This window comes from Felis catus, chromosome F1 (assembly GCF_018350175.1).
Source record: "Felis catus isolate Fca126 chromosome F1, F.catus_Fca126_mat1.0, whole genome shotgun sequence".
NCBI lineage: Eukaryota > Metazoa > Chordata > Mammalia > Carnivora > Felidae > Felis > Felis catus.
The window spans coordinates 67,975,771-67,990,848 of record NC_058384.1 but is presented as its reverse complement, the minus strand read 5'-3'; the positions used below and the strand labels follow the sequence as shown (position 1 = coordinate 67,990,848).

At 63.4% G+C, this 15,078-nt stretch overlaps 2 protein-coding genes and 1 long non-coding RNA gene across 7 annotated transcripts; 2 read left to right on the top strand and 1 right to left on the bottom strand.

The window, feature by feature from the left end:
- Window positions 1-3,857, bottom strand: LOC109495840. 2 transcript variants are annotated; one of them, XR_006591961.1, is made up of 3 exons: window positions 3,288-3,857; window positions 623-1,380; window positions 1-216 (listed from the first exon to the last, which is right to left on the bottom strand). It is a non-coding gene; the product is annotated as an uncharacterized LOC109495840 (long non-coding RNA). The 2 variants fall into 2 exon arrangements; XR_002151581.2 differs by having other exon boundaries at window positions 623-3,857.
- Window positions 3,858-6,026: 2,169 nt separating this feature from the next.
- Window positions 6,027-11,813, top strand: EFNA1 (ephrin A1). 2 transcript variants are annotated; one of them, XM_011291176.3, is made up of 5 exons: window positions 6,027-6,227; window positions 9,248-9,543; window positions 10,501-10,566; window positions 10,736-10,786; window positions 10,960-11,813. In XM_011291176.3, exons 1-5 carry the CDS (start codon window positions 6,136-6,138, stop codon window positions 11,070-11,072), a joined length of 618 nt encoding a protein of 205 aa, XP_011289478.1. In that variant the 5' UTR covers window positions 6,027-6,135; the 3' UTR covers window positions 11,073-11,813. The 2 variants fall into 2 exon arrangements, with proteins under 2 accessions (XP_011289478.1, XP_023103317.1); XM_023247549.2 differs by lacking the exon at window positions 6,027-6,227 and adding an exon at window positions 8,692-8,937.
- Window positions 11,814-12,574: 761 nt separating this feature from the next.
- Window positions 12,575-14,978, top strand: SLC50A1 (solute carrier family 50 member 1). 3 transcript variants are annotated; one of them, XM_003999737.6, is made up of 6 exons: window positions 12,575-12,736; window positions 13,035-13,112; window positions 13,248-13,371; window positions 13,983-14,144; window positions 14,384-14,503; window positions 14,588-14,978. In XM_003999737.6, the coding sequence occupies exons 1-6, from the start codon at window positions 12,657-12,659 to the stop codon at window positions 14,687-14,689; spliced, it is 666 nt and encodes a 221-aa protein (XP_003999786.4). In that variant the 5' UTR covers window positions 12,575-12,656; the 3' UTR covers window positions 14,690-14,978. The 3 variants fall into 3 exon arrangements, with proteins under 3 accessions (XP_003999786.4, XP_044904844.1, XP_006943192.3); XM_006943130.5 differs by having other exon boundaries at window positions 12,579-12,721; XM_045048909.1 differs by lacking the exon at window positions 13,983-14,144.
- The last annotated feature ends 100 nt before the right edge of the window (window positions 14,979-15,078 follow it).

Here is a 15,078-nt window from a genome sequence, read left to right as displayed (position 1 = left end):
TAAAATACGCAGCCGAACACACTGGAAGGTCATAAAATGTTACACAAACGCAAGGGGTTCCGAGCGGGCCGTAACACGGGCATTAAACCGCAGCCTCACAAAGACATTCGCCATAAAACCTGCCGAGCTGTGGGGAAGGGGCCAGCTGGGCCCGCTCCCGAGGGCGCTGTCACCTCTGTGCTTCTCCACGTTTTCTGTGCTGATCCTCTAGTCCTTCTGCAATCAGAAAAAAAAGTGTGTAAAAGGAACACTTTTGAGATAAAAGCACCTAAGGTCCTGCCCTTGTACCAACTATGTTATGGTGAAAGCTTCCGGCCCGCGGTGGAAAGGAGGTTGATGGGCCTGTCCGGCGAATGCTCTCCTGCGACCTGCACGGGCCTGTCCGCACTGGGGGCCCCGAGGCTGGGGAGCTGGGAGCAGGGACCTCCCCCCACCCCCACCGACTGGGTTCCAGGACACAGAGGGGGGGCCCCACTGGAGCGGCCCAGAGGGTCGCGGCTTCATGCCGCAGGGCTCAAACTTGAGCCGAGAGGAAGTGAGAACAGAGCTCATTAGAGACAGAGAGAGTAGACAGGAACAGAGCATCCAGGAGACTCGGGAAGGAGAGGAGAGTGAGTCTCACCTTGGCCTGGGGTCTAGGGGAGTCGGTGGTCTTGGAAACCGTGATCCTGCCCGTCACTCCTTAGCCGCTGACTGCTGTGCTGGAAGAGGTCACTGACCCCTTGACCTTCACCGGAGGATATGCACTCTTCCCGGAGGCGCGTGTAAGGTGTGGGGGAGGGTCCTCGCAAGAGCAGAGGCAGTTTTGGTGGGGCCCTTTCGCTTCCGTCTCAGAGGGACTCCTAGCCCTACATCCAGCAGTCTCTTCTTCCCTGCCTAGAGACTCAAGGCTCACCACCATGTCCCAAAGCACCCCACCCCTCCCGAGCTCCAGACCACCCCCCTCTGGCTGCCCTCTGGGACCCTCCCGTGGAAGTCCCAGAGTGGGCACGGGGCTCTGTTCGGTGCCCACCCCTCCCCCAGGCTAACAGGTTTCTACTGGGAGCAGAGTAGGCCCCATGTGGGGGAGGTGGGCCCCACCCCAGACAGAGCGTCCCTTCCCCTCCCTGGAAGGTGTAGGTCGGGCCCTGAACACCGAGCCAGTTTTTTCCCCTGAGGCTAATCGGTCTAGGAAGTTGCTAGAAAAGATTTCCTTACCAGATAAAAAGAGGTCTTTAAAAGGAGAAGACCTCACACCCCACCCCTCCCACCGCGGGCATGTAGCTCTGTGGCCGAGGCCACCACCTTGTGACCAGGGTGCTGAGGGCGGCAAAGCGGACAAGCAGAGGGCACTGGCTCCATGACCACACGGATGAGCGGCCATCCTGCTTCCAGAGCGCTCTGTGCTTCGGGAAACATAAACCTCCTGTTTAAACCGGTACTTGGTTTGCCCCCCAGGTCTGTTCCTGTCCTGCATTCCCTACGCAGAAGCGGCGTTTCTGCCCCCCCAGCCTCCTCCCTGCCCGTGCCTGGGGCTCGGCTCTCCTCCAGCGTCTAACCCGTCCCCTGGCCCCGCACACTCCCACGGGAGCTAGCCACCCCCCCAGCTCCCCCTCTGTGACCCACATTCTAAAATACAAATCCTAGTGCTCTATTCAAGTATCAGTGAGCCACAGAACGATGTCAAAATCCCAAGCCTGGACTCAATGACCTTGGCAACGTGGCCCCCAAACCACCTCCTGCTCTCACCTCCTGTCACACCCCCCCAGACCCATTCTGTACTTGTAGCTCCCTCGGAGTGCTCCTGCACAGCCTCCCACCCCTCTGCCTGCTCCCTCCTCTCTCGATGTGCATGCCCACTCACCTTCCAAAACCCATTTCAAGTATCCCCTCCTCTGTGAAGGCCCCCTCATCCCAAGTAAACATTCCTTCCTCGCTGAGCCCACAGCCTGTTGTCTCTTATGCCTCTATTATAACTCTTATCTTATATTCTAATTACGTATTTGCCAAGAGACTAGATTACTCTAGGGCAAGGATATACCTCAGAGTCCCCAGGGCCTCCCAGGACAGTGACGGGAGTGATTAGTCAGTTTTTGGTGCAAGAGGCACCTGTACACAATGCCTCCTGGTGTTTCTGCTTTCTGTGCAGAAGCCAGGATCCCATCCTCCTCAGCACTGCCCAGGCCCCGACTACCTCCTACGCCCCGTCCTGCCCCACCTCCTCTTCCCCGAGGGGACTCCCAGGGGAAGAATTCCACCTTCTCTCTGAGCCTGGCCCCCCTCTGGAGTTGGAAAACCCCCAGGGGACACATCCACCAGGTTCTGGCCACCTGCGCCCCCAGGGAGAGGACTGGACCAGTGGTCAGAAGAATCTGGCTTCCATGCGGCAACATGAAAATTCTCCAAAATCGAAGGAAGCAGATGTCGAGTTCATCTACCACGTGAGCCCCTCGCCTACTGTCCTGCACGAAGCCCCCAGCCCTAAACCAGGGCCCGGGCCAGAGCGGGCGCTCCATACATGCTTGCTGACTGAAAGTCAATGTCAGGGTTGTTTGTAAGTTCCAAGAAGCAATCAGCCCTGCTTAGCAACTGAGGAGTGCTTGAGTGTGTGCGTGTGGATATTTATTTCTGCATCTCTGCATTCTGAGAGACACTTACGCTGCCATTAAAAATGCTGTTTACAAAGAGTATAAGATGGAAGTTAAAAGGCAAAAAGAAGGACACAGCAGAAATGAGGCATACTTATCACACTAGCTAACAGCAAGCAAACAAAATCTCAAGCCAAAGGCTGGCAGGCAAGGGACAAAGGTGTCAGCCCAGGGGCGGCTGGCAGGCCCCACCCCTCTGTACTCCTGTTCTCTATTTTCCAACTTTTGAAAAACCGCTCACATCATTAATAAAGTGGGAAATACACGCTGTATTCTCCAAAAGAACACAGAGCAGAAGCTGCTCTGGGCCCAGGACTCACCAGGGAATCCCCTCCCACCTCACCCCATTGCCCAGAGATGCCCTCAGGGGCTGCCGGGGTTAGACAGTGCCCCAGGACACTGGCCCTGGCCTTCCCCACCTCCAACCACAGGGCGCTGGGCAAGGGAGTGGCAATCACTCTCTGCCTGGTCCAGACGGGGAAACTGGCACCCGCAGGAGGGCAGCGCCCCGCCCTCACAGGTGGATAGCACGTCTCCCACAGGCCGGGCTCTCCTAGGGCACTCGGAAGGCTAACCCTGTCCCTCGGGAATTCCCACAAAGGACTCACTAGGGGAATTTCCCAGACAGGCAGGCAGACAGACAGACAGACAGACAGCCACCTCAGACAGCTCCCGCCACTGAGCCCAGATGTTTGCCTGGGGGTGGCGGTGCCGAGAGCCAACACAGACGCATAAGTCAGCGGTGAGAGGTAGTCCAAAGCAGGAGCCCAGAGGAGCGCCGCCTGGGCAGGCTGGGGCTGGGACGGGGAGGGGACCGGAGGAAGCCGAGTCTCAGAGCGGAAGTGCCCGGTGTGGTCTGCGTCTGGATCGCACGGTGCCTGCAGCCCCCCTCTCGGTCCAGCAGGCGTCGCCGCGGCTCTAGGGGTGGCGGGGCGGGCGAGGGGCGCGGCGCGGCGGGACTGCCGCCTGGGCCACAGCACCTACAGCAAACTAGCCAGCTAGTACGAACGGTGGCTCGTCTGTATCCCCTACTGGTCCGGGGGCTTCCCGAGGGCAAGGGGTTCTGTCTTAGCCCCACCGTCACCCTCGGTGCCCATAACAACGCCCGGTCCCTGAGCGCCCCTCCAGGTCTGACAAGCGACCCCCGACGCACAATACATGGATCGAACAGTGCAGGGACCACAACCTGGAGTGGGAATGTTGGGGACAGCGCCGAGCCGGGAAGGCCCCCCGCCCTTCTCCAGCCGGCTCGCACCCGCCCCGCCCCAGCCCTAGACGCGCGCAGAGCGCGAACGGACGTGGCCCCGCCGGGCTGGGCTGAGCTCGCCCGAACCTGCCCGGCCGGGCGGCGCGGCGCAGGGACCCCACACGTCCCCGGCCCGGCCCCGGCGGTGGGCAACCTGGGCCACCGTCTCTGCAGAGCCGCCGCCCCTCCCCCTCCCCGGGCTGCTTTTCAGAGCGGGGAGTCCGCAGAAGGGCCGCATCTCCCGTGGCGGGGACTCCCCTCCCTCCGCACACACGTAGTGACTGTGTGCCACGTGTGCCGGGTGCCCGGCGAGGCGCTGCCGACGCCGCGGGGGACTGGCAAAGCCCGCGCTCGAGGAGCTGCGGTGCTCGGGGGCACCGGGCAGGGGCCGGCTGCTCTCGCCGGAGGCACGCGGGAGGCCCACACCCAGGGCTCCTCCCAGGGGTCCTCCCAGGTGAGCCAAGCGCGCGGGAGGCGTCGCCGGGGGGCCGGCGGGCGGGCGGGTGGACTTCGGCCCCGCAGCAGCGACGCGCTGCACGTCTGCAGCCGCGGGGCTGGGCCGCCGCCCGGGGCGGGGGCGGGGCGTACGCAGAGCCACGCGGCTACGCTCGGGAAGTGTTTACGGTCCGCGCGGGGGGTCTCGCCTCCCGCCGCCTGCGGCCGTCGGGGCGGGGGAGCGGGGTGGGGGGTGGGAGGAGGAGGCGGGCCCGGCTCTCCCCGCCCCAGGCTCCTCCCCGGCGGGGCCAGCGCCGGACTGGCCGCGGCGTCCCGGCCCCGCGTAATTACAGGCGCTGTCGCCAGGCCCGGCCGTAAAAGAAGAGGCTGAAACGGCCTCGGAACCCGGGAGCTGCGTCCGAGCCGGCCGGGAGCCGGCTTCCCGCGACGCGCGGCGGCGGGGACGGGCCGGCCGGGGAGGCGCACACGCTCGCAACGCCAGGCGCGCGCGCACACAGCCCCGCAGTCACACGCGGGAGCCGCCAAAGGCGCGCAGGCACGCAGCGTCGGGTCCCCCGCCCCGGACGCGCACTCGAGCCTCAGCAAACACCTGCCCGCCCTGGCGCCAGCCCTGCTCCGGCCGGCGGCAGATCCCGGCGGGGACAAGGGCCCCGGGGGGCCGAGTCCGGCGGGGCCGGGCGCCGGGCGAGGGGGAGGGGCCCGCCGTGCAAGCCCCCGCCCCTCCCCACGGCCGCCTCTCTTCACACGCGGTTCACTAACACTTGCACACTCACGCCGGAGCTGCACACACGGCTGCGGAGCTACCCACAGATGCCTTCACACTCGCGCGCCATCACACGTATTGACGCGTGCCAGATGCACATGCGGGCTTGCGGTTTGTCACACTTTGGGAATGCCCAGATTCTCACAGTCCGTATCCAAAGCCCGTTCGCACGGCACACACGTGTGTTGGCGCACACGCGCGCGCGCGCACTCACGAACACGTCAGTAGTGCCCTTTGGCCAACTAGAAACAAGAGAGGGCGCCCCTGGGACCCAGGAGCCCGGGTGTCCCTCCCTGTCACTGGCGGAGATGGGCAGGGGCGCCCTTGGCCCCAGCCGCACACGTTACACACCCGATCACACAGGGTCGCACTTTATTCCCGGCATCTAGGCGATGACACCATCTCGCGAACAAAGACAACATTGACAAACCCAACAAAAACAAACAGCCGCGTGTGTAGGGAGGAGCAGCCGAGCGCGGAGTCCGGGAAAGGCGGGTGGGAGGAGGGTGGGATCGCGGGCGCCCGAGCCTGGGTGTGCTGGGCTCGGGGAAGGCGCGGGCCCTGTCCGCGACCTCGCGCCCCGCAGGACCCGCGCGCGGCGCAGCCCGACCGGGTCCCGCGCCGCGCGCTCGCAGTCCTGCACGTGCCGTGGGAGCCCTTCTCCCGCGCGCCACCGAGCGCCCCGCACGGCCCGCGGGCCCGCACGCACACCCACAGGCGAGCGGACTCGCGGCACACGGCACCTTCGTCGCGGCCGAGGCACGAGTCCCGCTCCGCTCCCCTGCCCTCCCCTCCCCTCCCCTCCCCTCCCCTCCTCCACCTCCCAGCCCCCAAGCCCCGGGGCAGCCGCGCGCCGGGCGGGGCGGGGCGGGGGCGGGGGCGGGGGCGGGGCGGGGTGGCGGGCGGCGCCGGCCCAAAAGGCGGAGTCGCCGGGCGGAGGGGCCAGAGCTGTGCGCGGTGCCGACTGCGCCGCCGAGACAGCCCGCGGGAACCCGGACCCCGAGGAGCCCCTCGTCCTCGCCCGGCCTGGCAGGCCCCCCGCTATGGAGTTCCTCTGGGCCCCGCTCTTGGGCCTGTGCTGCAGTCTGGCCGCTGCTGACCGCCACACCGTCTTCTGGAACAGTTCAAACCCCAAGTAAGCCCCGAGTCTCCGCCCGGCAGCCCGGGCGCCCGGCTGGCACTGCCCACCCCCACCCCCACCGCGGCCCGGTTAACTGTCCCGGCCAGCCCCTGACCTGAGTCTTGGGGCCGCGACCAGAGGCGGGAGGGATCCCGTGGAGTTTCTTCCCCTCGCTTCTCCCCGGTAACTGGGACATAACTAGGAGTACCCCAGCCCTGGGCAGGAGCCTGCCTGCTAGTTACTTGCACTGGGTTCTCTCTGCCCTTCCTTTCCACCCCCCCCTGGCCCCCTGTTAACTCTGAAGTGAGGGACCCTTGCTGAACACTTCCTGCCTCCAGCCTGGACCACCCTCCCTGGCGCCGACGGCTCTCGTTCTAGGCCCTTCCACGACAAAAGCCTCTGTGCCTCTTGTCGCTTGGATGTCTGCCCACACAGATAGGTGCCTGATGTGACATGGGGAGTAAGCAGAATGTTCACTGTAATCCTGGAAGGACCCCTCAGGAGGGGCCTGGCCTTCTGGCTTCAAGCTTGTGCACTCTGTATTTAGGATGACCCTGGAAAGCTCCCCTCCACACACAAGGGAACCTTTGAGGTGGCATGAGTGGGGCGCATGCCTTGTGTAGTAGGCTGAGGGAGTCACCTGTTTATGAGATTAAGAGATGGGAGGAGGCAGGTCATGGGAAAGGTTCAGAAGGAATGGAAGGGGTTAAAAGGGTTACTTGGGGCTCTGGGCAGGAAGGAGTTAACTCATCCTGGGCAGGTTTAGGGCTAGGAGGCAAATGGCCCTGGGAGGGAGAAGCCCTATTGGACCCTTTGTTCTTGCCCTTGAGTTTTCTGAAGTTACGGGAACAATATTTGTGGGAAAACACCAGAGGTGGGTAGGGCGGAGCAGGGGGAGGAGGGCTGGGCAGCGCTGGCCAGGATAAACGCTCAGCTTGGCCACCCCCAGCCCTTGCATGCCCGCCCCCCACTCCGCTTGAGAAATCCGTGGTGCCAGCTTCCTCTGACCCTGTGGCAGTGCTGCCTGGTGGGGGGTCTGGAGGCTGTGGCTTGTGGGGCAGGAGGGAACTGCCAGCTGCTGCCAAGCCCAGGAGGCAATGCCCTCTTGCCCTTCGGCATCAGGGGCAGCCCTAATGTCGGCCCTCCCCACCCGCTGCTGCTCCCACCTGCCTGCTCTGTACTTCCTTGACCCAGTCTCGCCCTAGTGGGAGAGAGCAAAGTCCCTGTTTATGCCCATGCCAGGTGTTGGCTGAAGGAGGAGGAGGGGACAGGAAGCCATGAGTAGGGAGGGGGGGACCCTGGCCTTTTCCGTTCCCAAGCTCCCAGGTTTCCTCTCTTTCAGGAAGGAGCCTCTTCCTTGCCCCCCCCTCCCCGCCTTCCCTGACGCCGCTTGCCCCCCTTTCCCAGACGGAGAGCCAGAGTCGAAGGAGTGCTAAGTGGAACAGATTGGACCCCCAGGAGGGGGATAATGGGTGCCCCCACCAAGCACAGCTTCTGCCCTGTCCATCTGGCCACACACACACACACACACACACACCCTCCCATACCCAGGACTAAAGAGAACCAGCCAGAGTGGAGTGCACAGGGGCCGAGCCAGGCCCGGCTCGCAGGCACAGACGAGGTGGCCCTGAGCTGGGTGGGTGTGGGGCTGGTTTGGGTGACTCAGGGCGGTGGGCCGGAGCGGGATCTCCAGGCCCCGGGCGGGAGGGCGGGGCTGCTGCGAGCCGGGCGCTGGGCTCCTGGGCGCTGGAGGGGCCGGCGCCGGCTTCCCGGGCCTGGAGGACTGTGCCCGGGGCAAGCCCTGGCCCTGAGGTCCTGGGGGCCGGCCGCCTCTGACCAGGTAGATTTTCACAGGTTCTCAGGAGTGCTGGGGCGGGTGGCGGAGGTGGCAGAGGAATGAGTCAGTGCCCGTCACGGGAATGGGGGAAAGACGCCAGGCCCAGAGCTGAAATACCTGTTCTGAAATGGCTTCTATGTTTATCTCTCCAGAGAGGAATTTTAAAAGCCTCTCCCTCACTGGCACTCTCCTCCTCCCCCTCCCCGGTGGGGGAGGGGCCCGGGTGCTCGCCGCCCCCAGGCCGGGCCTCCGAGGGCGCCCGCCGACCGGGCAGGGGGTGCCACCCCCACCCCCACCCCGACCAGGCCGCTCGGCCGAGCTCTTGCCCCTCCCCCACCCGTGCCGGGGCCCGGGTTTGAAGCGGGTTGGCGGCCGGCCGCGCCGGGGGAATCCGGAGGGGCCGACCGGCTGGGGGGGGGGGGCGGGGGAGGCCCCTCCCCCGCCCGGACCCCGCCCCGCGGCGCCTGGAGCCAGGTGTCTGGGGCCGGAGGGCGGAGCCGGGCCGGAGCCGCAGGGGCCCCGGGGAGGGCGCTGGCAGCACCTGGGGCGGCCTCCGCCGGGCCGAGAGCCCCAGCGTTTCTGGAGCTCCTTCCGCGGAGGTGCGAGCGTGGCTTTGGCGATGGACGGGGAGGCCTGGGGATGCTTTGGGAGGAGCGGACAAGGAGGCGCTAGAGTGGCGGATCCGGGAGTGTGTGCCGGCCTGGTGTGCCGGGGGCGGAAGTGAAGCCGACGAGTGTGAACGCGCCCCGGGGGCACGGGCGAGGGCGCGGGCGGCCCCGCCGCAGCTGTGCTGGGGCTGAGCGCGGCTCTCCGGATGGGAGGGCGTCGCGGGCTGGGTCCCAGGCGGGGCTGGAGAAGAGCAGCCGGGAGCACAGATTTGGGGAAGTGGTGAGTGAGCTAAGGACACACTCAGAAGCCCTTCCTTGGGCAAACCCCCGGGGGTTACGGGAAGTGGTCGGGCACCTGAAGGATGCCAGGCGGATGCAATTTAGAGGACGGACGCAGTGAGGGGGGTGGCACGTTCGAAGATGGTGAGAAGACACTGAAGAGGTCAAGGTCAGAAAACACTGGGAGTTGAGGCTGTTCAGAAATCTCCGGGGGGGGGGGGGGGGGGGCAGGTAGACCCTCGCAGGCCCGCGGCTCTGGCCTGGAGCCTGGCCTCTGAGTGACCGTCTGTTGCCTCCCGCTCTGGGAACAGGTTCCGGAACGAGGACTACACAGTACACGTCCGGCTCAATGACTACCTGGACATCATCTGCCCGCATTACGAGGACGACACTGTGGCGGCCGCCGCCATGGAGCGGTACACCCTGTATCTGGTGGAGCGTGAGCAGTACCAGCTGTGCCAACCCCAGTCCAGGGACCAGGTCCGCTGGCAATGCAACCAGCCGAGCGCCAGGCACGGCCCGGAGAAGCTGTCGGAGAAGTTCCAGCGCTTCACGCCCTTCACCCTGGGCAAGGAGTTCAAAGAGGGACACAGCTACTACTACATCTGTGAGTCCCCCGGGCGCGCGCACGGGCCACACAGGGACGCAGCAGGTGTGAGGCACGTGCTCAGTACGAAGCCACACACGGCCCTTCCGATCCTGAATTGTTTTAATCCACTCACGTTACACACGTGGTATGAGCTTCTGTGTACTGGGCACTCTGCCTGGCACCGCAGGCACAGAGATCAATAAAACGCTGCAGGGTCCCTGTAGCCCGGAAAGCTAGAAAGCGACACACATAGGTGAACGGACCGTTAGAACGATGTGGTATGAAGATATGGGCACAGGGGCCTTGGGAAAACGACCTGGGTATCTGCCAGGCTCAGGAGACCCAGAGAAGGGTTCCTGGGGACGAGGACCCAAGAGCTTAGGACAAGCCGAGGAGTTGGCCGGGCACGAGGGGACATGTGCAATGGGTGCAGGACATCTTCAGGGAACGCCATATGGTCGCGTCTGAAGTAGGAGGGACGCTGCACGTGGGGAGAGGTAAGCTTGGAGGGGTGGAGGGGACAGGGCACACACCACATGTCACGGCGGCCTAGGAAGTGCTAAGGAGTTTGGACTCTGCCGAAGGCGCCGGAGAGGCGCTGGTGGATTCAGGAGTTAGAAAATCGGCTGTGTGTAGAATGGATCCAGGCCTCGCCTTGTCACTGGGGCCTGGACAGGGAGAATACCAGGCAGGGGAGCATATTGTGAAGGCCTCGGCCAACTCCAGGCTGGGAGCAGTGAGGGAAAGGCTGTGCTCCTTTTAGCACCGCCTCCAAAGCCAAGGGTCATCCCAGACAATGGGAGGTTGAGCAGGAAGCAGAAAGCGGGCAAAGGAAGGAAGGTGGGAATGAAAGATGAGTGGGAAGCGAGGGGCTCGAATGAGCGGGGCCGGGGAAAAAAGAGGCGGAGAAGCTTGCACTTGTGATTTCTTCCAACAGAGGTTCCTCCCTTAACACTCTGTGGGTTTATCTTGCAGCCAAACCCATCCACCACCAGGAAGACCAGTGCTTGAGGTTGAAGGTGATCGTCAGTGGCAAAATCAGTGAGTGTCAGAGCCCTGTGGGTCTCCTTCCCGCACCTCTTTGCTGATCCTGGGCTAGTGAGCCGGGATGGCAGGGAAGTGCCACCAACGGCCCAGCCGGCCGCCGCCCGTGAGCCCCGCCCCCCCACCCCGGCCTGGCACCTGACCCACTACCACCCTTGCCTTTCAGCTCCCAGTCCTCAGGCCCATGTCAATCCACAGGAGAAGAGACTTCCAGCAGGTACGCAGCCAGAGAAAATTGGGCCTGGGGCACAGAGGGGGTCTGCTTAAAGAGGTTGGGTACAGGACGTGGCTTCCTTGCCAGGCAGGGACTGGGGAAACCGTGCTGAGCTGAGGGCCAGAGCCAGCAGTAGGGCCACTCACCTTGGGGGCTTCCGCCCTCTCATCTTGCAGATGACCCAGAGGTACAGGTCCTACACAGCATCGGGCACAGCGCTGCCCCCCGCCTCTTCCCACTTGCCTGGGCTGTGCTGCTTCTGCCGCTCCTGCTGCTGCAAACCCCATGAAGACATAGGCCACACCTGGCCTGAGGATTTAGAACTGGGCCGAGGAGGCAGGATGGGCACCCTCACCTGTTCGGGGACCCCTCCCACGGCCCCAGTCCTCCTGGGAACCATTCCCACCACATGCACAAGCTGCCATCCAGCAGCCTCAAAACGGGTATCACGAGTTTCAACCCAAAGGGGGTCGGCAAGCCTGGTAGTGCCATCACTGCCTCCACCTCGAGGGATGGACAGGGGAGTGGGGATAGGCCTTCCCCCACCATTTCTGCCCTTAAGCCAAAGGAACAAGCTGTGCAAGATGTGGCCTCTTGAGAAGGCCGAGCCGGAGGGAGCCTGCGGTCATACAGATGGACACTGAGCTTGGCAAAGATGCCCCTCCAGAGAGAGCCAGGATGCCCAGAGGCACTGGCTGCAGGAGGAGTGTGAGACAGTTTCATGCCTGGGAACCAGAGACGGGAGAGGCAGCGCGCTTGGGCTGATCCAGCATCTCCCCAAGACTTCCGGAAGTCTTTGGAGCTGCCAGGGAGAGGGCTGCAGCCAGGCACTGCGTCCCGTCCTCTCCCATCTGAGGGTAGCACTCCGCAGAGCTGTGCCAGCAGGGGGGCTGTGCCAACCTGTGTCTAGAGTTTAGGTGTAGGGGCAGGGCCCACGTGGACAGGATCTGTATATAAACTTGATGTGTGTCTGTGATTTCTACAACTGGACTTTTTTTATACAAATAATAAAACAACGTGTTTATTTGGACATACTTCTCTGCTCCTCCATCCTAACTTAGGACCCCCCTACCATCACCAGAGAGTGGGGTGCTTCCCCGTCTGAGGATTTTCTGGGGCTCCGGGCTGCACCCCACTCTGGAAGTTCTTCCCATCCCCTGCCCCCTCGCGCTCCCGAGGCTCTGGGGTTTGGCGGGAACCGTGCGGGTGCTGGTGCAGGTGGGTGCTCGGGGGAACGCGGCCTGGGCGCACAGCCCAGCATAGCCCCAGCACAGCCCAAGCAGCGGGGCGTGGGAGGCCGCAGGAAAGTTCCTGTGGGTTGGCCTAGGGGGTCAGAGACGGGCGCTTGGGCGGGTGGGCCACATCACGCAAGGTTGGCCGTGTGGCTGAAGGCAGAGGGCACCTGACAGACCGGTGATTCCTGGCAAGCCCACTCATGGAGGGGAGACCCTGGGAAGAGGCTTCAACAAAGGGGGAAACCTCTCCAGCCCTGGGCAGGTGCGGTTGTGAGCCGGAGCTCCGGGCGGGAAGGGCCCAGAAGCTTTGATTTCAGGTCGACCACGTCGGCAAGAGGGTGGAGGCTGGGGTCCGGGCGGGCCGAGGGGCAGGCCGAGCGCGACCGGCGGGACCCGCCGTCACCCGCGTGACCCGGAGGACGGCTTCCGAGCAGGCCAGCAGGGGCGGGGCCTGGCGCTCGGGGGGCGGGGCCCAGTTCCGGCGCGCTGCTGGAGCGGGCGGGGCTGCCGACCCATTTCCGGCGCACGGCGCCGCGCGAGGGCGGGGCCTCGGGGGCAGGGGCGGGGCTCAGGCGGCGCGGGCTGCCGGCCCAGCTAGTTGACGGTCGCGCGGGGCTCAGGATCCGACCCAGGGGGAGATGGAGGCGGGCGGCGTCGCCGACTCGTTCCTTTCCGGAGCTTGCGTGCTCTTCACCCTCATCATGTACTCCACCGGCCTGTGAGAGCGCGGCCGGGCTAGGCTGGGGCAGGACCTGGAAGCCAGGAAGGGACAGAGAGGGGACAGAGACGTGGCTGCAGCCCCAAGCTGCGTCCGAAACCCGGGTCAAAGTGGATTCGGGTTGAGGGATCCGGGGCCCAAGGGCGAGGCTGGGCACTTGAGGGAGAGTCCAGAGAGCTGAGGGTGGGGCCGGGACCTGCAGTGGTCCGGGGACGACAGGCATCGGGGGGTCTAGATTCCCCAGCAGGCTGCTTCTCCCTTCCCGTCTCTCACCCCTGCTTTCGGGGCCCCGTTACAGCTCGGACCTCAGGCACATGCGGATGACCCGGAGCGTGGACAGTGTCCAGTTCCTGCCCTTTCTCACCACGGACATCAAGTGAGAGGGGCGACGTTTGCGGCGGGAAAGGCTGTCTGAGGGAGGGGGAGGGGGAGGAAGAACGTTGTAGGGGCCCCTGGGGTCCCCCTCCCATCCTCACCTCCGTGGGGAATGGCCCTCCTGTCCACCCTGCAGCAACCTGAGCTGGCTGAGTTACGGGGCCTTGAAGGGTGACGGGACCCTAATCTTCGTCAACGCCACGGGCGCTGTGCTTCAGACCCTGTATATCTCGGTGTATCTGCACTACTGCCCTCGGAAGGTAGAGGCCCTCCCCTGGACCCACCTCTCTGCTGCACGCCCTGCCTTGCTGGCAGGGTAAACACTGCTTCCTAGAAGATTATGACAGGCTGGCACTGCCACCTTTTCCTGGAAGGCTCCTCCAGGCTTGAAGTCCTCCGTGAGGCCCAGCCTGAGACTCACACACTGAGCAGCACCCCCTCCTCCACCGCTGCCCCATTTCTGGCAAACTGGTGTTTCTGCCTAGCCTGATGGTGACTTGCTGCCCAACACACTGAGGGGAAGGGGCGTTATCTCTGATAGTTCCTTGAGAGCCAGGGCCAGTGGCTGAGAAATGGGTTGATTAGCTCTCCCTCCCCAACTCACACCAGCATGTTATTAAGTTCCCACTGTGTGTACCAAGATCACATACAAAAGATACCTTCTCCTATAGAAACCACTGGTGATGTGGGTGGATCAGACATATGTTCAGCACTGGTGGGGAAAGGGCTGTGACAGGTGCAATACTGGAGGCCGGGATGAAGGTCGGCTCCCCCATGGGAGCCTCGCAGAGAGCAGGATGGACCAATTCCAGCAGGGGAGTCAGAGAGGCTCCTGAAACAGCTAGCCATAAGGCTGCTCTCTCCCCTGCAGCGTCCCATGCTCCTACAGACCGCGACCCTGCTGGGGGTCCTTGTCCTGGGTTTCGGCTACTTTTGGCTCCTGGTGCCCAGCCCGGAGGCCCGGCTTCAGCAGCTGGGTCTCTTCTGCAGTACCTTCACCATCAGTATGTACCTGTCACCACTGGCCGACTTGGTGAGTGGGGGCTGTCCGGGAAGTGGGGGACATAAGACCGTAACTTACACTCCAAAGGAAGGGAAGACCCAAACCCTGGAAGACAGGGCAGTAGAGGTAGGTGAGTGGGAGGCAGGAGGCAAAGGTTAGGTAACGGACATTAGAGAGGATGTTTGACCTTTCTCCTGAGGAAATCCTTAGACAAGTAGGAGCTTTGCTACGTGCCTGGGACAGGAGTGTCTTTTATCCTTTTTCCGAAGGCCAAGGTCATTCAGACTAAATCAACCCAACGCCTCTCCTTCTCACTCACCATTGCCACCCTCCTCACCTCTGCCTCCTGGACCCTGTATGGGTTTCAGCTACGCGACCCCTACATCATGGTAAGCAGAACAGAGAGGGACGGGTGACAGGTGTGCCGGGGAGAAAATCCGCTCCTCTGCTCACAGCATCCCTTGCGGTCTCAGGTGCCCAACGTTCCGGGGATCCTCACCAGCTTCATTCGCCTCTGGCTTTTCTGGAAGTACTCCCAGGGGCAAGACAGGAACTATCCGCTCCTGCAAACCTGACGCAGTTCGCCTGACCACTGGGCACCTTAATGCCAACTTGCCACCAAAGACAGTTCCTTGACTCAGCTGCTTCTGCTGACCAGCTCCATGAGTGCAGGAGGTTGCGGGAAAGAAAAGGACAACTGTGAGAATTAAGGGGCCAAAGAAAGTGTTTTGCTTGGAATACTAGCTGGGACTTGGGAGATGAATCACTTATTTTTTACAGATTATATTTTTTAATTGTGGAGGTTGGGGTGCAATCTTTAGAATGTGCCTTAAAATAAATCGTTCGCTACCCCTGCCCATCAAAGCTGAGTCTCTATTTGGTGATTCTCAACCTGCCTGGTTGGTGACGGTAGAGACACGGTGCTTGATCCACAGCTGTTCTTGGACTGGTAGGGCTGGCTCAG